Genomic DNA, 24,838 nt, shown 5'->3' with positions numbered 1-24,838 from the left:
CCCACTGGATCCTGGTGCCCTCCCTTGCATCTGGCCTTCTGACATAGCCCACTTCTAAAATCAGGAGGTTGCGCATATACATCATGGCTTGTACCCCGTAATGGATTTTTCCTCCAGAAACTTGTCCAATCCCCTTTTAAAGGCATCCAGGCCAGATGCCGTCACCACATCCTGTGGCAAGGAGTTCCACAGACCAACCACATGCTGAGTAAAGAAATATTTTCTTTTGTCTGTTCTAACTCTCCCAACACTCAATTTTATTGGATGTCCCCTAGTTCTGGTGTTATGTGAGAATGTAAAGAGCATCTCTCTATCCACTCTGTCCATCCCCTGTGTCAGGGGTCGAGCCCTTGTCCAACCCCTGCCTTACCTGGCTACAGGCCAGGGGCAGAACTGTCTGGCCATAGAGCCACCACCACATCTCCAGCTGATCAGGTAAGACTAAGGCAGCTGGGTGGGAGAGACCTTCCCCCCAGGGCTCACCTGACCTGAGCAGTGAGCAGGACCAGGCCACCATTAACCACCAAAGAGGAGGAAAGCAGGCCAGGGTCAAGGCCCCTTTAAGCCTAGAGAGGGAGGAAGGGGAGGAGCCGAGGGTGTGGCTGGGAAGGATAAAAGCAGGGAGGCCTGTGATGACAGGCAGTGCTGGAGAGGGAAGGCAGGAGCCCCTGCCTGAAGACCAAGGGCCTTAGGTCCTGCCTCCAGGGAGGAGGACAAGGGTGTTGTGAACCCCTTCCCCCTGGCTTGGTCTGAGGCTTCCCCTGCAACGAACCCCAGGGAGGTGGACACACCACCCAGGGGTCCCACGAGACCATCCAGCTGACCCTTGGCACCTGCCAGATGATGCCCTGAGACCCCCCTTTTCAGGGCACCCCTCACACCCTGCATAATTTTGTATGTCTCAATCATGTCCCCCCTGAGGTGCCTCTTTTCTAGGTGCCATAGCCTTTCCTCATAAGGAAGGTGCCCCAGCCCCATAATCATCTTAGTTGCTCTCTTTTGCACCTTTTCCATTTCCACTCTGTCTTTTTTGAGATGCGGTGACCAGAACTGGACACAATACTCCAGGTGTGGCCTTACCATCAATTTGTACAACGGCATTATAATACTAGCCGTTTTGTTCTCAGTACCCTTCCTAATGATCCCAAGCATAGAATTGGCCTTCTTCACTGCTGCTGCACATTGGGTTGACACTTTCATCGACCTGTCCACCACCACCCCAGGATCTCTCTCCTTATCTGTCTCAGACATCTCAGAACCCATCAGCCTATATGTGAAGTTTTGATTTTTTGCCCCAATGTGCATGACTTTAGATTATTAAAACAGTAAAGGAATTTGGAAGTTGTGTTTAAGCAAACAGGATGTGGAAGTTTAGAGAATGGCAACAGTTTCAGCTGGTGCCAACGACCTTCATTCTGTATCTATGAACAGACTGTCCACGCTTTGGGTGAGTCACAACATAACAAAATCTGTTGTTGATTACATGCAGCAGCCATTTAATTGTATTTATATAGCCTGAACATCACTATGCTTTATTCAATCTTGGGAGAAAAAAGGAAACTATACCTTATTCCAGACATTATTTGGGGGAGAGAGAATGTAGTTATTCAGAGAATCATGCAGTGGGTCCACGCAACCTGTGACCCACTAGCCAAACACAACCCTCCAATTAAGTATGGTGGTCATCTAGGACCTCAAAAAACCATGTTTTGTTGCCTGCCCAGCCTTGCACAAAATGAGTCGCTTGTCAAGCACCTTACAGCACAAATGGGAGATTTACCCAGGGCTCATATTGGAATGGCTGGGAAAATTAGTTAAGGCAATCCTAACCACACTTTCCTGAGAGTAAGCCCCATTGAACAAAATAGGGCTTACTTCTGAGTAGACCTGGTTACGATTGTGCCCTAAGTTATTTTTTAAAAGCATCATAAGAAGATAAGAAGAGCCCTGCTGGATCAGACCAAAGGCCCATCTAGTCCAGCTTTCTGTATCTCATAGTGGCCCACCAAATGCTTCAGGGAGCACAAAAGACAGCAAGAAACAATCTGCATCCTGGTGCCCTCCCCTTGCATCTGGCATTCCGAGGTAGTCTACTTAAATCAGGAGCTTGCACATACCTATCATGACTTGTTACCCATGATGGACTTTCCTCCAGAAATTTGTCCAATCCCCTCATCAGAAGTGGCTTGGCTTATCTTCTGGACCAATCTGACTTTGACAGTTGCCCTTCTGCCCTGTCTATTGATTTTCACAACACATAGAGCTCTGTGGTCTTCTCTATGGTCTTCACCTTCTGTGATGTCATGTCAGGCTTCTTGGAGAGTCTTCCAGGTTCTGTGGCTCTGTTACTGCGGCAACTGTCTATACCTCTGCTAACTGGGCAAAAGGTACTTTTTCGAATGGTGTTCCTCTTATATTTAGCAGGGGGAGAGTTAACTGTCCTTTTTGACTCCAGCACAGTCTTTTCTAGTGCTGGTGCTTCTGCATTTTTTTAGATTGTGAGCACTTCTGGGACAGCTAGCAAAGCAACATAGGGCGCAATCCTAACCAACTTTACAGGCAATGCAGCTCTGAGGTAAGGGAACAAACATTGCCTTACCTTGAGGAGGCCTCTGTGACTGCCCCTCAACTGCAGGATGCAAGCACATGCCCCACTAGCACAGCTACACCAGAGCTGGAAAGTTGGTTAGGATTGTGTCCTTAATTATTTGATTTTGTGAGCCACTTTGTGAATTATTTTTTATTGAAAAGTGGTATATAAATACTGTTAACAACAACAACAAATTATTGGATCCTTACAGCTGGCAAAGGAAGAGAAACAGAAAATTTGTTACTACAGATAGTTGCCCTAGAAACAGAACCCAGAAGAGATTTTCAGCAATTTGTAACCAGTGTTCTCCAAACCATTGTGGCACACCTGTGGACCTCTTGTGGCACACCAATGAAAATTGCTGGCCATCCCAGCCCCACCCTGCACTCGCAGTCACAAAGACCCCCTTCTCAACCCATGTGTACTCAACTTCTCAACTGTACTTTTCTAACTATCTGGAAAGATATAAGCAGCTTATGGGAAAACATCCCCCCTTTTTTGTTCTTCCTGTGCATATTTAATATCCACACTGCAACTGTTTGCCAGGCAACTGCTCTTTTCTGCCACCCCCACAAATCTCTTCATTATGAGCTTTTCTAAGTTCAGAGTGACCCTTCTCTGCCCCTATTGCTGCTATTCTGTTCAGCAGCAGCCAACCCAATTCTAGATCAGTTCTAAATTAAGCTGCCCAAGCTTGAAATCTTCTGATTTATCACATATACAAACATAGTTACGGTTGGGAAGGGGGGGGATATTTCTGGAATCCATTAAGAGCAGCTGCAAGGAGAATGCAGGCTTGAGAAACAAAACTCCCTCAAACTCTCACAGTACCTGATGGTCTCACATAACTTGGCATGTGGTTCAACCCAGGTTGGAAGCGGTTAGGAAGGTTAGAAGGAGAGCTGTGGTCAAGTTTACTTTGAGAGAACAAATGTAAAGGAACAAGTGCTCTGCCTTGACATTATACAGTATCCTACACCAGGGCCTATGAGAAGAATTTTATAAGGAGGTATATTGGAATTGCAGAAGATCTGGCAAGGAGGTAGATGTGGTATCAGCAGTGGCGCCTTTAAGGGTAAGGCCTGGGCTTCCAGGGTGTGTACTGCACAGCTGCAGCCACTTGAAGGTAATAAGGCCCTTAGGGATAGAAACACCTGATGAAGGGAGAGTTTGGTGTGGGTGGCAGAAGGAGCAAAGCTTGAGGAAGGACAGACTGGATTAATGGACGGAGGAACTGATGTGTGAATTGACTTCAGAAGCTGCTGGAGCAGAAACTATTGGAGACACTAAGACTGGTGTGTGGCTGCTGTGCCCAAGACCTGCTGAGGGCCAAGGGGCTGCTGTAGTGGTGGGAGGCTGCTGGCAGGAGAGAGGACCTCTGCAGGTTGAACAGGGGAGCTACTCTGGAGGTGGGGTCCAGCAGGACTGCAGGGCAGAACCAGGGTCATTTTTGAGGAAAGAAGGGGAGCTAATTAGCTGAATGTGGGCATAATTCTCCAGGCAGAGCTTGGATTGGGATTTGGCAGAACAGGAGGTACATGCATTCTTTATTTACGGTCATGGACCCAACATTCAGTGGTGTCCATAGGGGTCCCTGCGCCTGGGGCAACCCCCAGAATTCTGCCTCCCACACCCTGTTTTGCCCCCCTTCTCCACCCCCCTGTGCAAATGACCTGGAAGTAATTGCAGTGATGTCATCATCCCCACAATTACTTCTGTGCAGCTGCCTCCTTTGAAAACAAGGGGGAACGGAGGAGGCCCCCACAGAGCCTTCCATGCTGTGGGGGTCTTCATGGCAGCGGTCTGGGACAGCTCCCAGTGGTCCCAGACTGCTGCAGTGGAGACCCCCGCACAGCTTGTAAGCTGCGCGGAAGGCTCCATGGAGGCTGGGAAGCGACGCGTGTCCCCTCTGATGTCGGCCCCTCCGCTTCTGGGCCCCTTCCCAAAGGGGGCAATGGGGGCAGGCAGAACAGGGTTGAAAAAGGGCAGGGGAGTATGCTGACAGCCATAGTAGTCTTTGGAGCCCAGGTCTACTAGGCTTCTTGGTGCAGAGCCCTGGTCTACCCAACCACGCAGCACTGGCAGCTAGATATAATAATATGGAAAACCAAACGCACTCCTAAGTCTCTCTAAAATGTCTGAAATATAGAAAATCAGTTGCAAAAAATTAGCATCATTGTATTCTTGCAGCAGCAGTTAACACTGCATGCACATGATTGTGCCCCGGCATCATGCGCAGGCAGTGAGTTCAGGTGAGAGAGGAAAATGTCAGATCCCAGGAAATTCTGGGCCCCCTCCATTGGCTCCTGGGCCTCCTTCCTGACCCTGGGCCTGGGTACAAATTATCCCCTTTACACCCCTTTCCTAGGCCCTGTTCTACACATAGTTGTCACTGTACCCAGGGAGAAATCAGGCACTGGACTTGGACTTAAATGTACCCTTTGCCGCCATATGTATGAACTGGGATCTCCTTCACCCTTCAAAAGTAAATTCACAGCAGGCTTAAGCATGTACGATCCAAGGGTCAGGAAGAGCAGGATTCCCTGGTTTGCTAATTAACTTCTCTCTACAGTGAGAAGGAATATGCAGGCTCGTGGCCCACTCATAATCTCTGTTCAGACACAATCCTGAACAGACCCTAGAAGGACTTGATAACCCGACACTTCTGCAGACATCACACCACTATAGTACTAACCAGGAAATCCAAAATCTTTTTGGCTCAACCTACTAGCCTCAGAGCCCAATCCTGAGGTCCATGGCACGGCTTTGCGCCGTGGACGGAATGTTGGCACTAGTCTGCTGGCGCTGGGCTAGTGCACGGCGGTTGCCCAGGTTCTGCGGCTCAGCGGTCTCCCGGACCACCGGGCTGTGGAATGGGAGGCAGGGGCGTGGGGGAGGCATTCCGGGGAGGGGGGAGGCATGGCCAGGGGCGCGCGGGAGGTGTGTTGGGGGGAAGTAGCAAGGTGGATCCGCGGAGCAGAGCTCCGCAGAATCCAAGGCGCTTGTGCAGGGCTGCGCGTCCTACACAAGCGCCTTTAGCGCCGATCTTTTGTACAGATCTGTTGTACATCTGGGTACATTGTAAAAGTGCCAGTCCTCAGACCAAGCAGTGCAGCAAGGATCAGGCCCTGCCCACCAAATCCTTCTTCAGATGATGCTACTGACACATGGTGGCACTGAAGGGCTCTGTCCTAGCCTAGCCAGGCTCAGCACACGAGGGAGATATTCCTGAATGCACTAGAAACTGCCCCAGCTCTAGAGAGATATTCCCTTACTATCAATGGGTACAGCCAGGGAGCCACAGCACTTGCTCCTGGTTTGTTTTATTTGAAACATCACCTGGGAGAGTGGGAAACACTCTAGGGCAGTGATTTTCAACTGGTGTGCCATGAAATGTCTGCAGGTGTGCTGCTGGAGTTTGGAGCACAGTGGTTGAAAATGGCTGAAAAACTCTTTGGGTTCTGCAGCTCTGTTTCTAGGACAACTGTCTGTAGTATTGAACTGTCTGCCCCTCTTCCTCCTCCAGCTCTGCAGAAGCAGACCCTGGAAGCTGAAAATGACATCACAAGAGGCAAAGACCAAAGAGACAAAAAAGGATGACAGGGACAAAAACGTGTAAAAATTGCTCGGGAAATCCCACTCCCTTCTCCTCTGCGCTCCCTCAGCCCACATCCCCACTCTCTCTTCCAGAAAGATACCCTGCAGCCAGTGCTGCTCCTACAGTCTTTCCCAGCAGCAGCAGGAGCCTGTGTGGGTCCAGGCTTCCTACAGATGGGAGCAGCAAGGATCAGATGCTCTGCAGCTGCATACGTAGGAGTAGAACCATCCAGACGAGCCTAGGACTGTGCCAATCTCACTAACTGGGGGGAATATTTCTTCCTTCCCATGTGTGCCAATATACAAAAGCAAGAGATAGACAGTTCCTGCAAGGTCGATCCCTATTTTCGCTTTGCATTCACACACATACCCTCTTCTGCAACAGCACATTGTGCTCCCTAGTCAAATGCCAAGGCAGCAATACTGAATCCACGCCCGGCATTGCGCAGCACAGAGAGAGGACAAAACAGCTTAATTGTTAAATAATAGCTAGTCCTATTTCTGCCATGTTGTAAACCATAAACAGAGCATATTTTCCATGGGCCACCAGGACAAAACAAGATGACACAAAAGATGCTCCTTTCTTTGGATAAATTGACAACATTTAAATGTTCTCTCTCTCCTTCCTTCATTACTCTACCTGGATCTGTGGCGTGTCACTTTAGTCTCACAGAATTAACCCACTGCTACCCACTCCTGCCCCAGGCCTACATATTCACAGGAAGCCCATGCAACCTGACACCTGCTTAGAGCACTAAATCCACAACAGTGAACACCACTTTGGAAGCAGGAGATAGCAGGCATTTGCATCATCCCAGACCCCCTGAGAAAAGCCTTCTCATCCTTTGCTCTGGCCAAGAGCATCCTGAGCATCTCACACCCATCTTCTAACCCAGTGGTTCTTACACATTTAGCACCGGGATCCACTTTTTAGAATGAGAAACTGTCAGGACCCACCCAAAGTGATGTCATGACCAGAAGTGACATAATCAAGCAGGGCAATTTTTATCACTCCTAGGCTGCAGTCCTACCCAGGATTAAGTCCCATTGACTATCATTGTTAAAAGAATATACATAGTAGCTTGTTAAAAGTACAGGTCTGTAACATTTCCCCAAATGCAGTCACATACCATGGTAGCATCAAGTCTAATAGATTAAAAATAAAATATTGAAATGAATGGGGGCCCCTCCTGAAATTGGCTTGTGACCCACCTAGTGGGTCCCAACCCATAGTCTGAGAAACACTATTCTAACCAATACCCTTTTCCAGCCTTTCCATTCAGTTTATGGTATGACTTTTGCCAAAAAAGGAGGCCCCTTAGATGTCAGATTATTGATAAATGCGCAGATCTTGGCAACAGCAATGACAATTTTACAAAAGATATTTTGCTGAACACAGTGGTAAGTAATACTCACAGAGTCTATGATTCCCTGCAGAGCTTCAAAGCCATCATTCACAGGGAAGACGTGATCCTTGCTGTCAGCAATCCGGGCCAACTGGTAAAATAGCAAAGAGAGGTGGAGAACTCAGCCAGCAAACGATGACTTAACAATGGCTTGACACAAAACTGCAGCCAAGTAACACTGGGCCAATGCTACAGGCAGACAATAGTTTTTGAGAGTTGAATGTAACAGGCGTCCTCACCAGTGGTGAAAGCACTTGTGTCTTTTCTGTCATCTCTGTCATCTCTACAGAATTCTGAACATCAAAACCTGCCTTATACTGGATCAGATCAGTGGTCCACCTAGCTTGTTCTCCTGAGTTTCAGATGTGGGGGGGGGGGGGTCTCATTAGAGAAAGTTTGACCCCCTTTTAAATACGTAATAAATAATTGTTCATTGTCATCAGCTCTTAGGTTCAAATTTCTCCATTTGCTTTCAGCAGCACTATATGAAATGACATTAACCGAGAACAGTTATTCAGAGGTAATATATTTGCCACTTTTCAGCAAAAAAGGCACAGAGAAGCTTTACATATTCAACACAATAAAACAGCTATCAAAACAAACTGAACCGCAAAATATCCGGAGAACAGTTAAAATAGCAGTGCTGACAATTCAGTTGGAACAAATGGCTCTTAAAAAGTCTGAGCAAATAAAAAGGTGTGCACAAGATAAAAGACTTGCTGCAGGACTTCCTGGGGAGACAGTCCTGGAACTGGGGCACCATACCCAAGAAGGTCCTATCTCTGGGCACCATCTGATGGTGGGGGACCCAGAGAAAAGCATTAGAGGATTATCTTAATACTTTGGCAGGCTTGCTTGGGAGGTTGAACAGCATGTGTATGGCCAGATTTGGGTGCCAGCATCCCAGGTAACTGCATGGGGTGCTGGGCTCCAGGAGTGCTGGGCATTTCAGTTATACTTAACATTCAAAACCTTCTGTAAGATTTGAGGAAATGTATTTGCCAATATATGGCATGAATAAATGCAGAACTGCAAATTATGCATAGGAAACTGCCACGTATACTTGTGATCCACAATGCTCGGCATTTATCAGATGGGTTTTCTCCCAATTCTATCTTGAGATATCAGGGACTGATCTAGGACCTTGTGCATGCAAAAACAGAAGCTCTTCCAGTGAACTACAGCCCATCTGCCCCATCTCCCCCCATACACTCATATTTATCATATGACAAGGTTGGGGATAAATCCTACTAGGGGAGGCAGATGAGGCAGAGCCTTCCCACCAGAGTCCTTCGAAAAGCACCACCGTGAGGACCACAAGGACCAAGAGAACCACGAGGACCATGAGGTCCCAGAGCAGCACGGATATGCAGTGGGTGGGCAAGCAGGTGAGGCAGAGCCTCCCCACCAGAGTCCTTCGAGCACAGTTGCAGCTTACGGGTTGCGAGTGCTCGCACACCTCACACACAGCGGTACTTTTCGAAGGACTCCAGTAGGGAAGCTCTGCCTCATCTGACTCCCTACTCACCTCACGTCCCTGAATTCTACATGTAGATTGTACATCAGAACTGTAACAAGGGCTACAAATGCAAGTTATACGGAAGTATCATACTCAGCACCCAAAGGTGCTCCTCACCTGGGATGCCATTTTGGTGTGTCTTTCTGGGAGCTGAGTTCATAAGTATTCTGATGGATGCTTTCTTTAAAAATGTTGGTCAATTAACTACCCCTCCTCCCCAAACAAAGCAATTTTATCTGAAGATGATCAAACACCACATTCAAGTCCCTCCAACCAAAGCACAAACGCATGCAAAAGGACCATGACTGACAACTCAATGATTGACAATTAAGCCCCAGTTACCTGTGTTTCATTGAAATCTTTCACTCCCACACAGTACACAGTTGCTCCCAGGTCACGGGATCGGTTGGCCTTGAACAAGAGGAAAAAGAATCAACAATGACTCCCAGCAGTTTAAATATGCCATCCAGTGTGTGTATTTTTGTGGCCAGACTTTGTGGCAATTCTCAAAATTGTCAGGGAAGTGTTCTAAGTTACAGGGAGGCCAAGCACAGCCTCCCTTAGGTGTCCACAAGGCTTTCTGAGATCTGGGAATGCAAAGCGTGGCCTCCCTGTGCCTCAGAACACTTCCTGAAGAAGACACTTCCAGTTGCATCCATGACGTCCTGTGAGGCCCTTCCTTGGATTTCCTTATCTGTGGAAATTGGTATCCATGGACGGGGGTCCTGGAATGGATCTGCCACAGATACCCAGGGCCCACTGTATCTTCTTATGATGTGGCAGAAGAATGAAGGATAGTAAACCCCCACTGTTCTGATTTTTTTTCCACATAATTCAACAGATAATTCAGGGTCCTATGGTTAAACACGGTCAAATACAGGACAAGTCAGTCCTTGAGGCAGTGATTACCATGTGGCACACGAAAGGTGTTATCAGTAAGATTTATAGTCTTTTAATGGCTACATCAGGTAGCTTAAAGAACATGAAAGAGGTGGGACTTAAGGCCTAGCTGTGCCCTCCCAACTGGAAATGAACATGAATTTGAGCCAAGAAAATGAATCTTGAGAATCCTGAAAGAATGCTTTTTTAAACACCATTTATCTACAGCATCCAAATCACTTCAAGTTATCAAAACATTTTCCTAATGTATAGGACATTGTTGCTGGCATTATTATTATTATTATTATTATTATTAATATTATTATTAACAGTGTTTATATACCGCTTTTCAACAGAAAAGTTCACAAAGCGGTTTACAGAGAAAAATCAAATAACTGATGGCTCCCTGTCCCAAAAGGGCTCACAATCTGGAAAGATGCGAAAGGACACCAGCAGACAGCCACTAGAAAAGACACTGCTGGGGTGAGGTGAGCCAGTTACTCTCCCCCTGCTAAACAAAAGAGGAGGATCCTCTTTTATATATTCTGGGATCCTCAAGAAATCCAGAAGTTCTGATTTATAACATGGCAAAGGATTAAAAATATCTCAGGGTATGAGATGGGGCTGAACCTCATAAAGTTTTGTTATTGATATGGATGTACCTGACAGATACTGTAGATGCAGTGGATTTAGAATTAATTTTAAGGCTTTTATCTCTTGCTAAAATGGTTGTTGTGAAAGAAACCACAAGCACCAACAACTGGACCAAAAAAGTATGGGAAACAAGCGTGCTAATTAAGAGCCCAATCCTGGGCTCGGTGCGCCAGCTCACCGCCGGTGTGCACTGTTGCAAATGTGCCGTAAAGCATGTTTGTGGGCCCTACCGCCAGGCGAGCACCGGTAGTAACCCAGCACTGGCCGGCGCCACACAGACTGCTGAGCAGCGGAGAGGTAAGCGGGGGCGTGGGGAAGGCGGGGTGGAGGTGTTCCGGGGAGGGGTGGAGGGCGGGGAGAAGGAGAGGGAGGGGAGGAGGTGTTACAGGGAGGCAGGGAGATGGTGGGGGGAGGTGTGCCGGGGGAAGGGAGCAGGGAGAGAGAGAGAGGCAGAACCAGTGGAGCATTGCTCCACCAGTCCAGAGCCTCCACGTTGGGCTCACCGCCCTACATGGAGGCTCTTGCTTCACCGCCGACCTTTTGGTTGGCAGTGAATTTACCCAGGAGAAGGGTATGAAAGTCCCCTTCTCATGAGGAGCCAGTGGCGGTTGCCAGAAGCGTGCAGGATGCAGTGGCAGCCATTTTCTGCGCCGCTGCAGCCCCACGCCACGGTTAGCTCAGGATTGGGCTTTTCGTCAATGAACTTTATGTGTGCTTGCAAAACTAGATATGTAATTTGAGGAATGGTGATCACTGTCTATTCTGTTTTGGAATAACAATTATGAAGAGTATGTGGAACAAACTGTATATTTTAACTTGTGATTTTTATTGCATGTCAGATCCAGAAGATGTTTTTTGTTGTTGTTTATTAATCCATTATGTTAAAATGCAGGATCAATGATAATGGGAAATTCCCTCTCTATCTAAAAGCATTTAACTCACAGCAGATTTATCTTCCTTTTTCTGCAAACCCAGATTTCTTTTCCCCATTTGTTATTATTGTCCCTGTTCCCTGCAATTATTTTTTTGGCTCCTGTTGGACTAGCTTAGTTTTCATTCCACAACAGCAGCCCTCCCATTTGGGTGTTGCAGAGCTTGGAATTCTACTCTTGCTGGAAAGATGAAATCTCTTAACGATCCAGGATTTCCATCACAGGCAGCTAATGATTCACTCCAACTTCTGGTCAAAACGAATCCAACTTCTTACAGTGTCACAGAGTTGGGTTTCATCCGCTCTCGAATATATCACCACTTTCCATCTCAAGCAGACACACAAGTGCCCTTAAAGTATTAAATTGTTGATAAGGGCCAGTAAACTACGCACGAGATGTTACCAACTTGATATCATGTCATTTGGATTGAATTGCATTTTGAGAAATAGAACATCACTAGTGATTTTTTTTGCTGGCTAAACACTTTGTCAGCAAGCACTTTTTTAAAGGACTCCCTTCCTTTTCTTGGAGGCAAGGGTGTAATAAAGGAAGCAAGGGGCAAATTGTTGCACAAAAATTTAATGTAGGGAGGAGTGTCATCTCCCTAAGAAGACAGCCCCTGGTCTTGACTTTCAACTCCACCCATTTAAAACTTCTTTTCAAAATCTGTGAAGGGGGATTTTGTGCTTGGATGGAACACACCCAGATGCCTGACCTATTGCTGTGAAGCAGGGATCAGAATGGTTGGCCAAGATCCCTTGCCTAAGCAGAATGGAGCCCACCCCAGGTCAGTCTGACTGCAGGAATGACCTATGAGAGCATAATGCAGGCACATCCAGTGGAAGGATCATTTATTTCCACATTTTTATACTCCCCTTTCTCCAAAAAGCTCAGGGTGGTGTAACATGGTTCCTTCCCTCCTTTTGTCCTCACAACAACCCAGTGAGGTAGGTGAGGTTGAGAGATACTGACAGGCCCACCCAGGAAGCTTCATGACTGAGTGGGGATTTGAACCTTGCTCTTCCAGGTCTAAGGCCAACTCCCAAACCACTACACCTTTCTGGCTCTGTCTCATCAGTGCAAACCAATGCACTACACAGGAACTACCTTAGATCAAGGGTTTTTTGAGAAGGACAATGGTAAAAGAGCAGTGTATGCTGTCCTGGGTAACCCATGCCCAGTTATGCCCTTCCTTTCCAGGGGGGCTAAACATATCCAAGGACGGCTGAACTTTCATCTAGCCTTATTGCAGTGGTATTCAGACTGGGGCATCGTGACACCCTGGCCTCTGCCCCCTTAAGGGGCGGGGGCAGGGGGGAAGGCAGCAACTCACCAGTCCCTGCAGCAGCCTCCCCGGTTTTGCAGAAGTGGAGTGTGATTGCTCTACTTTCACTTCCAAGCGGCTGGAGAGCCCTGCAGGTGCTTGCGCAGGGCTCCTCGCACCCCGGGAAGGTTGCTGAAAGGACTGGTGAGTACATCCCAGTCCCTGCAGCCCCCCTGAGTGGCGCAATCCTGGGGATCATGTCACTGCCTTCCCCCTACCCCCTGCCTCCCTCCCCTGCAAAGACTTAGAAACTCTCTCTCCCAGAGAATTTGAGAACCACTGTCTTATTGCCTTATCCCACCAAGTGCTGTACCAAACCTTCCTTCCTTAGAGTAATGCATGACATGAGAGCATCACATCCATCTCACATTTCTGTTTCTCCACATTATGAAAGGAGGAGGAAAAGAACTTAAGACAGAGATGTAAATTGAGGAAACATCTGCCTTTTTATTTTGCTTTTTTTATTTTTAGTTACTTGAAACATTCTAATGCTGCCTTTTCAATGAGCACAACTCCTGGGGTAGCTGAATATAGCAATTAATATGGTATCATGCAAAATAACCACAATCCTACACACAGCAAAATAATGTGCTCACCTTACTAGAAAAGATAGAGGAACTTAAGAGAAGAACTGGGTGAGTACAAGTGGGAAACTGGCTCTTTAGAGACTCTGGTTCCAGCCCATGTAGGTCGGGCTTTAAAGGCAAGCACCAGCACTCTGAATTGTGCCAGGAACAAGACTGGTAGTCAGTGTATGGAATGGGAATGGGAGAGGAGATCTTTTCAACCAGTTCCAATCAGTAAGCTGCTTTACAGTGGGCCCTCCTTATCTGAAAGCTTGGCATCCATGGATTTCAGTATCCTCAGATGCCAAGCCTGTGGCTGGAGGGCATCAGAGGACCTCTTGGATGCGACTGGAAATGGCTTCCAATTCCATTTGGGAGGTGTTCTAAGGCACAGGGAGGCTGCATGTGGTAACTGAGGAGGAGTCCTGGAACAGATCCCCCATGGATACCAAGGGCCCACTATATTTTGGAGGAGCTGAAAGTTCTAAGAAGTTTTCAGAGGCACCCCACACTTCCAGGCACCTTCCAGTATGGAAGTCACCAGAAAATAGACAACTAAGCACCAGCTGTCTCCATCCAGGAGAGGCTGCAGCTAGTTTAGTGCTATTTGTGAGGCCACCTGGGCCACCCGGCTCCCTCAGGGTGGCAAAACAGAGCACTTGCTAAGGGGGATCAGAGGGCTTGCAGAGCTTCTCAAGCAGACAGTGCCTGCAGGTCTGCCTCAACTCTCCTTTGTCATTTTTCCAAACAAGGGAGACGTTTAGATGCACAAGGCATCACCTGATGCAGTTGTCTCAGCACTCGCATCTGTCTGTAAGCTGAACCCCTGCACTGTCAGTCTGTGGCTTCCAGCTTGTCTGGACAACGTTCCTTCTGCCTGAGTCTCTGGGAAGAAATCAAAATCCTGCTGTCAGGCTTGCTACAAGAACATGCCAATTTCAAGCCCCAGACAGACGAGACTCAGACAGACACAACGTGCTCTCCATGGTTGCAAAGATACACCATCGGCCTCTCCCGAGGCAAAACAAGAGGGGTTCACCAATTGTCACAAAGAATTCCTTTTCTGAAAAACCTGGAAAGAGATAAAGTGCCAACTTTTTCTGCAAGCATATGATTTAACACCCCCTCTTCTCTCCCCAGGTGAAGGAAAGATGCAGACAGAGATAAGGATCGCCCCTTATTTGGAGTCTGAAACCAGAAACAAGGTTTTAAGGGAGCAGTAAGGCTAAACCAACTGAAGGCTTTGCATCAAGCTGACCCTGGAAAGTGGTTTGTAGCAACCAGTGCAGTCAAATCCGATGGACTGAGACTGACATGTTGATCCAGACCTTAGACACATGGTCCAACTAGTCACAGCCAAATCCCTTCAGGAACATTAAGGAAAAGCACTTTGATTTCTCTTGTTTATACGTATTTCCTCCTATTAATATGCAAAATGTTACAAATATTAAAGGGAGAGGGTGGAGGGACAAAGTGTTTCCCTGATTACAAAACCCATCACTCTGTAAATATGCCTCTTGGGCAGAAAACTGACATTCTGGTACTCCCCCCCCCCCACGGCCAGGCTTTATTCCAGTGGTTCTCATACTGGTGGGTTGCGACCCACCAGTTCGTGTAACACTTGCCCCGTCCCTTTAAGGGGAAGGGGAGGACAAGGGGGGTGCTTCAGACTTACTTGGACAGAGGTAGGGCTGCAGCAGGCTGCAGGAGGTGTGGGGAGCCCTCGGCTGTGCTCCCTGACTCTTGGAAGCTACGGAGGGCTCCCCACACCTCCTGCAGCTTGCTGCAGCCCTACCTCTGTCCAAGTAAGTCTGAAGCACCCCCCTCTCCCCCTTAGTGATGTGATCCTGGGGATCGCGTGGCTGCCCTAGCCCCTCCCCCGCAAGAACTTACTGAGGGAATAAAGCTCCCTCAAAGTTTGAGAAACCCTGCTTTATTCAAAATTCTCTTACCTCTCGTTCTGCATAGTAGAAGAGATCCTCGTGAAGTTCTCCATCAGTAAGTGCAATTATGACACTTGCCGTTCTATAACCTAAAATCATTAAACCCACTCTGTTAATGGAGTACACTGAGGAAAAAATGAGAACATAAAACAGCAAGTTGGATTGTAGTCCATAGGTGGACCATGGGCCAATTTCTGCTGGATTTGGTGGTACATGGGATTCTGACCAAGAACAGTGGACAAGAAGACAGGGCTTGTCTGATCCAGCCAGACATTCCCCAAATTTACATCCTTAAGGGCACAATCCTAACCAGGTCTACTCAGAAGTAAGTCCTATTTTGTTCAATAGGGCTTACTCTCAGGAAAGTGTGGTTAGGATTGCAGCCTAAGAGTGTAAGGTCAGGATCACAGTCCAGATTAGCTATTATGCCTTAAGTCAGTCATTTTCAACATTTTTCTTCTCATGACATACTCATCTCGATGGTCTTTGCCTCCTGTGATGTCACTTCTGGCTCCCAGGAGACTCTTCCAGGTTCTGCAGCTCTGATTCTAGGGCAACTGTAACAAATTGTCCCTCTTCCTCCATCAGCAGACACAGAGCTGCAGAACCTGGAAGAGATTTTCAGATATTTTCAATCCCATGCTCCAAACTCCTATGACACACTTTGGACCTTTCCCAGCACACCAATGTGTTGCAGTACACGAGTTGAAAATTGCTGCCTTAAGTGTCATATGATCCTGAGCATACCCTTGCACTTTCTAAAGGTAATACTCATTGATGAACTGTGAGAATTCTAGTAAAAGATATGCAGATTCATGAACGCCTGAACTCAGTCCACCCCATACTAGCAATTTTGGAGGCAGATATCTGGATGCTGTTAGGGGTGGAAGCTGCACACCCACCCATTTCTACTTGGTCATCAGTGCAGTGATGCTCTGAAAGGTTCACAGAACCTGGACCATTCTTGAAACACCACTGCTTACAACTGAGCAGCCCAAAAGCAGAAGAGCCAAGCCTATCATAACTCAGATTACCAAGTGCCACCACTAGAGAGAGTAGATTTACTGCCAAGGCACATTCTTACTGCACAAAGATTGTTATCCTCAGTTAGGACGGCCCAGACTTGTCACTGGAATCTGTTAAGAATTGCACAAGCATCATGAGGCAGAACCTATTAAAGTTAATTCCTGCTCTCAGCTCTGTGCAGTAAATCTGAAAGACATTTGAAGGCAGGTGAGACATGCTGGGGTTGACATTTTGCTTCTGTCAAATTTAAGTGTAATCTCAGGACTTCTGAATGAAGAAGAAGAAAGGAGAAGAGCCCCAGTAATTATCCAGGTTGTTAAACTGCCTCGAATTGTCAGAAAGATTTTTCTGTAGACAAGAACAGTGGTGTGTTTAATTGCCTGCACATCTAGATTGCTTGGAAAAAAAAATAAGATTTTGGGGGGGATTATCTGGTTTTACTTCAACTACCAGGGTTTGGGGGGGTTGGGGGTTTTTTTTTTGGGGGGGGGGAAACAGGTCTCTCTAAGCAAGATGGCTCTGAGACTGGAAAATGGGGTAAATACAACTGCCAAGCTTCTTAGAGGAAAGATGGGTTACAACAACGAGCAATACGTATGTTCGGTATAAGACCTGTTCTGGCCTTATAGTTGCACTCTCCTAGCAGGATCAGGTTCGGGTTCTAGTTTTGTGTCAGGATAATCAAGTGACAGCTCAGAAGTGCTTTTGCACAGGTTCTGTTTGTGCATCAGCTGATTGGGCCACCGGCACACACACACACTTTGAGTACATCCCAGTTAGATTATTGTAACGCACGAGTCCACCTCTGGAAAGTTTTTGGTAACTTTCATTCCTGAAAAAACATTGTGTATGGGGTTTGGCCAGGAAATCCATTTATTTGTCTCCCTCAATATTCAGGGGCTTCCAATCCATTTCGAAGTAGGATTCAAAGTGCTGGTGACCCTGTTTAAAGCCCTAAGTCAGCAATTTTCAACAATTTTCTTCTCAACTGACCTCTAGGGTCTTCTCTCTGGTCCTTGCCTCTTTGCCTCACTTCCAGGTGACTCCTCCAGGTTCTGTGGCTCTGTTTCAAGGGTAACTGCCTGTAGTAATGAATTGTCTGTCCCACCAGCATAAGAGGGACAATTTGTTACAACAGACAGTTGTAGGGCAGGAGGTCTGGTCTAGAGGGTAGAGCCTCCATTAGCCCGAAGATAACATCAGAAGGACGCCAGTTCGAGGACACCGGCAGCTCCCTGAATGGCTGAGAACGGCGAGACCTTGAAGCAGCTGACAAGCCCAGCTGAGTGATTCCACCTGCTCTTGGTGTGAGCAAGAAGTGTCTTGGCTGCCCTCCATGTGAGATGGAGCTGCTTGTCAGCCTGTGTGGGAGAACTGGAGGCCAGAAGTGAGACCAAACCAGGAAGATCCATCTGAAATGTTGTTGGTTCTTGAAAGAGAGAACCTCTATGATTGTAAAAATCCCCTTGAGGGATTTAGAAACGCCTGCCTATGTAAACCACCTTGAATAAAGTCAGAGGAGTAATCCAATGACCAGAAAGGTGGTATATAAATACCTAGTTATTTATTATTATTATTATTATTATTATTATTGCCCTAGAAATAGAGCTGCAGAATCTGAAAGAGTTTTTCAGTGATGTTCAACCAGTGTGCTCAAACTCCCACCTGTGGACCTTTTGTAGCACACCAATGTGCCACAGCTTATTGCTTGAAAATCGCTGCCCTAAATGGTTTGGGACCATGATATATATTAAAGGACCACCTTCTCCCACATGCCTGCTCAGTATCATCAGCAATGGAGGCCCATGCCCCACCACCACTAGAGGTGCAGCTGGTGAGGACACCAGACAGGGGCTTTTGGGGCCGTTCTCAGCCTTCTGTTTTAACTGTTCCCTTGGTTTATTTTTAGAGGATTTTCAGGTTGACTGAGCTTGATTTTTTTTAATTCTGGGCATTGCAAGCAAACTGCCTTGGGGTCCTTCCAGAGCAAAAGGTGAGATATAAATATTTTTTAAAATAACTAAGGGTGCAACCCTAACCCCTTACGTCAGTGCTTTCCACACTGGCATAGCGGTGCCAATGGGATGTGTGCTGCACCCTGCAGTTGGGTGTCACTCACAGAGGCCTCCTCAAAGTAAGGGAATGTTTGTTCCTTTACCTCAGACCTGCATTGCCCTTATGCCAGTGCTGGAAAGGGGTTAGGACTGCACCCTAAGATAAATAAATTCACTCTGGAGAGCACAACATCTAAGCAAGAAGGTCAGAACACCACCTCAGCTTGCACACAGCTTCCACTCATGTGATCGTTACCCTGCAGAGATAACGTGTCATCATCACTGGGCCCTCTGGAGACGTAATGCTTAATCATGGTTTGCAACCTTAATAAAAATAATGAGAGAAAAACTATGTCCCTTGGGGGTTGGTCTGGGAGATGAATAAGATATACACAGTTTTTTATTGGCCCTGAATTTTATATAGGTTGGACAGGGTTGGTATTCCCTTAAAAACATCAAGTGTGGAACGTTTCCAGAGCAGTGCCGGCTCCAGGCTGCTGGGGGCTGTGGGGCAAAGTTTTACACAGGGTCCCCCCTGTGGCCACCCACCTGCCCTCAATGGTTCACTGGGTGCTACCGCTGAGGTCAGCCTGGCCACATGGTAAGTACATCACACTGCAAGTTCTGAGAGTTTAACAAGCAGCAGTCCACACATGAAGGGAAAAAGGCAATGCAGTGAACTTGTTCTTACCTTGCACATTTTCATGATAGATTTGCTCACTTGCCTGAAATGGAACCAGAGAGGAGGTCAGTGATGCAGCTGAGCTATTATGGCTGCTGTACCAAATAGCCATGTTATTTGTTAGCAAGGGTACAGGTTAATAGACCAGGATGTCTTAGTGATGCTTCCCTTAATGTGTGTGAATGGTTGGGAAATACCTGGAAAGGCTGGGAGCATGCAGCAATGCACGGAATGTTTAGAAATTTGAGGAATGCCTCAAATGTTTGCAGGAACCATGAAAGATACCATGCTTGGAAAATGCTATTTGCTAGACATTATCAGAGACTGTTGAGATAATATTCCTTCCCACCCAGGGTGAGATCAGACGCAAACCTCATGCTTGTATTATTCACCCTTTCGAATCCTTCGTGCATGTAAGTGTCTCCTCCTGGTAGGACTTTCTGAAGCTCTTCCAAGCCTTGACGTATCTGCTCCCTGCAAAAGGAGAACACATGTTCTCTTTGGAAAATTGGCTTGCTGCAGATGAGACTGGTGCATTAAGCGAGCGCAGGGAAAATTGTTCTAGCCTTTTATACCTGAAACAGAATTTCACAGAAACCAAACTGGAGCAACATTTTTAAGATGCTGCGTTTCATCCATCCTCTTTACGATAATGCAGACGTAATCATCTTCTGATTGCAAGCATAAGAACAGCCCCACTGGATCAGGCCATAGGCCCATCTAGTCCAGCTTCCTGTATCTCACAGTGGCCCACCAAATGCCCCAAGGAGCACACCAGATAACAAGAGACCTCATCCTGGTGCCCTCCCTTGCATCTGGCATTCTGACATAACCCATTTCTAAAATCAGGAGGTTGCGCATACACATCATGGCTTGTACCCCGTAATGGATTTTTCCTCCAGAAACTTGTCCAATCCCCTTTTAAAGGAGTCCAGGCCAGTCGCCATGTCCACATCCTGTGGCAAAGAGTTCCACAGACCAACCACACGCTGAGTAAAGAAATATTTTCTTTTGTCTGTTCTAACTCTCCCAACACTCAATTTTAGTGGATGTCCCCTGGTTCTGGAGTTATGTGAGCAAACATTCCAACAAATCAATTGTGCTTATTGTGTGTGTCCTGGCATGGAGACAACATTTTTATCTACTAGATTGCCACATGGAGTGAAAAAATGTATTAGATACATTCATAACAGAGCGATATACAAATAGAGATATACAAATGGCTGCTAGCCATGAGAATTAATTGCTCCCTTCATGTACTGAGGCAGTCTACTCCTCAATACCATTTGCTGGGGGGACACAGCACCACTTGGGGTAACCAGCACTTTTGTGCCCTGCTTGACAGCTTCTGGAGACATATTGCTATTTATTTTCCACATTTTTTTACCACCCCTCCTCCAAGGAGCTCAGGGTGGGGTACATGGTTCCTTCCCTCCTTTTGTCCTCCCAACAATCCTGTGAGGTAGATGAGTTAGAGAGAGAGAGAGAGAAACTGGCCCAAGCTCACCCACGATGCTCGTACATGGCTGAGCGGGAATCTGAACATCAATCTTCCAGGTCTAAGTCCAATTCCCAAACCATTACACCATCCTGGTTATTCCTAGATGAACCATTGTGGTCTGACTCAAGGTCATTCTTCCTAGGCTCTTACATATGTTAAGCTGCTGTACAAAACAGGTCGGGGGGGCGCGGTGATACAGAAGTTAGCAATACCAACTGCTATTAAATTTTCACGCAAATAGACTTTCTTTAACATCTACTTCTTTCTCTGCTCCATCTAGTTCAGCATCAAGAACCATCAGTGACTCTTGTTTTCTATAACCAACAGCAAGTGATAATTTTTTTAAAGATATTTGCATCCCACACTTAGCTGTAGGAAGGGGGGGTCAGGCTTACATTTACGTTCGTGGCTGAACTCGATAGTCTCCAACTCCTTCGCTCTGAAACTGTTTTAAACCCAGAGCCTTCACTCCAGGAAGATAAAACAGGAACGTTCTGGAGCTAATTGTGGTTAATCTCACGCCGTAGCCCCTTTCAATCCAGGGGTGTTTAGATTAAATCCGACAGATGTATCTGCTGATAAGCAGAGCTTCCAGCAGCCATCAGCCCGCCATGTCTCCCTAACCGGAAGTGGATTGCACTTCCATCCACTTCCATCCACTTAGAATGGATTGCACCCCCAAGAGGGTGCCCCAAAGTCTGGGTGCCACCATTAAAAATGCTCTCTGCACCAAGTAACCTTCCATCATCACACCTCAAACAAGGTGGGAACCCAAAAGAAAGGCACAGCCATAGATCCCACACAGATTTACCTAGCAGCAGCATCTCCAATGCAATCCCCATCTCTTCTCTGCTTGTCCATCCAAGCTTCAGGATTTATGAGCTCATGGGAAAGGTTTCTTGAAATCCTGACTGCCCAATTTAATCTTCTAAAACCCAACAACAGTGACAGATTAAAAACAGGCTAAAGAGGATGGACTCCCCTTCCCGGTCACTCAGCTGTGAAAACTGACTGGGTCAGAGCCAAGAAGAGTTCCAAGCTCAGATAACACCCTTTGTGTGGCTCACATTATCTGCGAATGAACTAATGCTGCTGCTGCTGCTATCTCCATGGGAACATGATTACCCCTTAAACAGCCACATGTGTGGGCCACCGCAGAATCCAGTTCCAGCAGCTGAAATCTGTTGACAAGCTCCCAGTTCTTGGGTTCGCAATTAGTGCAAAACACTTTGCTTTCCAGGGATGGGGCAGCCACAACAATATATTATTTGCACAATAACATTTCGCTGTGGTTTGCATCTTTCTTCAGTGACTAACCTGCCCTGGGAATGACTGGAAAGATTTTTGCAGAACTTTTCTTGGGAAAAGTTTCAAAAAGCTACCTCCCGGCTCACCTTTTTTTGGGGGGAGGAGGGGGGTGCTATTACTGACTGCTTAGAGAGCCTGACAGTGGCAGCCAAGTGCACTTCTAGGGCTGCAGTCCTACGTACATTTACCTGAGAATAAGTTCCACTGAACTCAAAGAGGTTTACTTCTGAGTAGACATGCATAGGATTGGGCTGTAAGAGTCCCACTCTAACCAGCAGACTGCAGAGCTGATGAATGCCCAGGGTGACCAGACATCCTCTTTTATCAGGACATGTCCTCTTTTTTAGTCTCATATCCTGAAAAGAACTTAAATGTCCTCCTTTACCCTGTGGGCAACACTTGTAGGCAGTGCGTACTCTTGTAATTAATAAAGTATATGTAATAAATTTTAAAATCTAATAATAAGTAATAGAGTGTATAAATCAGTCACATTAAATTAATTTAATTTTAAAAGCTAAAAGTTTTTTAGCTTTTATTTTGTCATGTCCTACATTTTCTTGGATGTCCTACATTTTGGGGTCCCCTTTTGTGGTTATGACATCTGATCACCCTGTGAACACCAATAAATTCACTCCACGCTTGGTCCCATTTGCGCCCCTGGCCTCAAAATCATTGGGACATTTCCAACTCCACAACTCCATTTCCAACACCAACCAGGGTGGCGACGCTGGAAGATGCCGTTTGGCTCAGCACTGTAAAGACACAAGGCTGGGCAACTTAAATTGCCATGGGTTTTCAAGACCCTTGAACAATATGGCAGCTGATAATGTAACACTTGGCACTTATGCATTGCTTTTCAAGGGCTCACAGTGCTTCCCGTACATTATCGTAACCTTCCCAACAACCTGTATGGTGGACTGGCGTTATCACCATGTTGGAGATAATAATGTCTATGACCTTATCCAAGGTGGGGGTCTGCATGCAAGTGATCCTGGCCTGCTTTAAGAGCACCTGAATTCATGCCAAAGGCAAGAACTGAAGTGGGAACTTCCTGACTCACCAATAACAATCTCATTATGTAAATTTACCAGTATTCTTATACTATCTTGACCATCCATATGGGCCTTCAAGGCAACTTAAAAATAAAACGAACAAAGCAATTTTGGAAAAAAATTTTCTCCACTGCTTCAGAGAGTCGAACTAGATCCAAAACTGCAAGGGAATAGATTCCAGTTAGACATCAGTTTGATAGTAGAACAGATAGTAGAACAGTAGAACACCTCCTGAGGGAGGTGGTGGATTCTCTCTCACTGGAGATCTTCAAGCAGCAGCTCAACAGGAACCTATTGGAGATGCTCTAGGAGGGTTTCCTACTACAGGGCAAGGGGTTGACCAAGATGACCTTGTAGGCCCCTTAGAACTCTACGATTCTATAAGAGCAACATATACAACTCAGAACACAACACACACAGTGTAAAACCAACAGAAGGTTATGCTCTAGCAGCACACACAGGCAAGTGGGCAAGGTCAGTCCAAACACCTGAAGAAACAGGAAATAACCTATAGAAAGTCAGAGCCAGGTAAGCTTCCCAAGGAGGGACGTCCTAGGCTGTGTTGTACGATATCATAAGTCTCTCCTCCTTAGCCATTACACAACATGCACTTCATTTCACAAATTGAAATAGGGTTGCTTTTGTGTACTTGTCATCCACTATTTTCACATCCCTCCCCATAAGGCACTGCTGAAGATCCATCTCTGCAGTTCAGCCACTTTGCAGCAGTCTGACCTCTGGTGACTCAGGGCCAAACCACACCTTAACAGAAATGCATTAAGTGGCCTGTTGTGTAGAGGGGGCCCAAAATGGTGTGAAACTTCAAACTGGAGTTAACTGCACTTGTAGTTTGCTGCTACCATCACACATAACTATGGAGTTTCAGAAAGGAGGCTCCCATGGGGAAGCCTCCTCCCTCCCAAATATTAGGGAGTATCCTTAACACTGGACCTCCCCATCTGGGAGACAGGGCAACCAGCTCCCTCCAAAGGGAAATGAGGGCAGGCAGATAAGACAGTAAAACAAAAGCATTTATCAAGATGAATTAAAGATACATCAAAATGATGGAAGGGAAAATAAAAGGGAAGAACACAAGGTACAGATGGGGAAGAGGCAGCTATTCCCAGGTAATCAGGTAGAACAGCAGTTCTCACACTGTGGGTCCAGGACACACCAGTGGATCACAACTCCATTTTGGTGGATCACGAAACTGACCAGGCAGATCAGGCAATGTGCATCAAGGGTTAAACAACCTGCTACTTGGAGGAACACTGCCACCCAATCACCATTACAGCCACAGAGGCTTGTGCGCTGGTAAAGTGAAACATTTTTTAAGGGGAGGTCTTGATGCTAAAAAATTTGGGAACCACTGAGGTAGAAAGATTGGCAAAGGTTGGTAAGGAGGTGAAAGAGACAAGGAGGTTAAAATGAAACAAAACATGAAACTAAATCATCTTTCTGAATACTTAACCTGAGAAACACAACAAAGTTGCCTTATACGGAGTCAGGCCTGGGTCCATCTAGGTAAGCACTGCCGACCCAAACTGGCAGCAGCTCTCCAGACAAGTTCAGACAGGAACTTGTCTCTGCCCTACTGAGAGAAACTACCAGGGATTAAACCTGAGATCCTGTGCATACAAAGCAGGTGCTCTCTCACTGAGTGACACTCCCTCCCTCTTGCTAGTCCAGGATGTTGACTCCTACACCTGCATCACATCAGGAGACCTTTGCTGATGCATCCCACACACCAGAGGAACAGACCAGGGCAAATGCATGCAAGTGGTTCCTTTACCCTCCTGTTTATA

At 46.6% G+C, this 24,838-nt stretch overlaps 1 protein-coding gene across 2 annotated transcripts in view; it reads right to left on the bottom strand.

Moving 5' to 3' along the window:
• The window catches only part of ANTXR1 (ANTXR cell adhesion molecule 1), a 175,798-nt gene that overhangs the window by 124,087 nt on the left and 26,873 nt on the right, over positions 1-24,838 (bottom strand). Inside the window, exons 1-6 of one of the 2 annotated variants that reach the window (XM_066639504.1) lie at positions 21,485-21,561; positions 19,565-19,646; positions 19,182-19,215; positions 15,420-15,499; positions 9,455-9,523; positions 7,604-7,684 (exon numbers count right to left, since the gene is read on the bottom strand). In XM_066639504.1, the coding sequence (XP_066495601.1) occupies positions 7,604-7,684; positions 9,455-9,523; positions 15,420-15,499; positions 19,182-19,215; positions 19,565-19,646; positions 21,485-21,534 (396 nt within the window). In that variant the 5' untranslated portion in view covers positions 21,535-21,561. Of the gene's footprint in view, positions 1-7,603; positions 7,685-9,454; positions 9,524-15,419; positions 15,500-19,181; positions 19,216-19,564; positions 19,647-21,484; positions 21,562-24,838 lie in introns of those variants that run through there. The other variant, XM_066639503.1, reaches the window with a different exon arrangement.

This window comes from Tiliqua scincoides, chromosome 11 (assembly GCF_035046505.1).
Source record: "Tiliqua scincoides isolate rTilSci1 chromosome 11, rTilSci1.hap2, whole genome shotgun sequence".
In the NCBI taxonomy this organism is placed as follows: domain Eukaryota; kingdom Metazoa; phylum Chordata; class Lepidosauria; order Squamata; family Scincidae; genus Tiliqua; species Tiliqua scincoides.
Note: the sequence above shows the minus strand (reverse complement) of the source record. Positions and strands in the feature narration are given on the sequence as shown.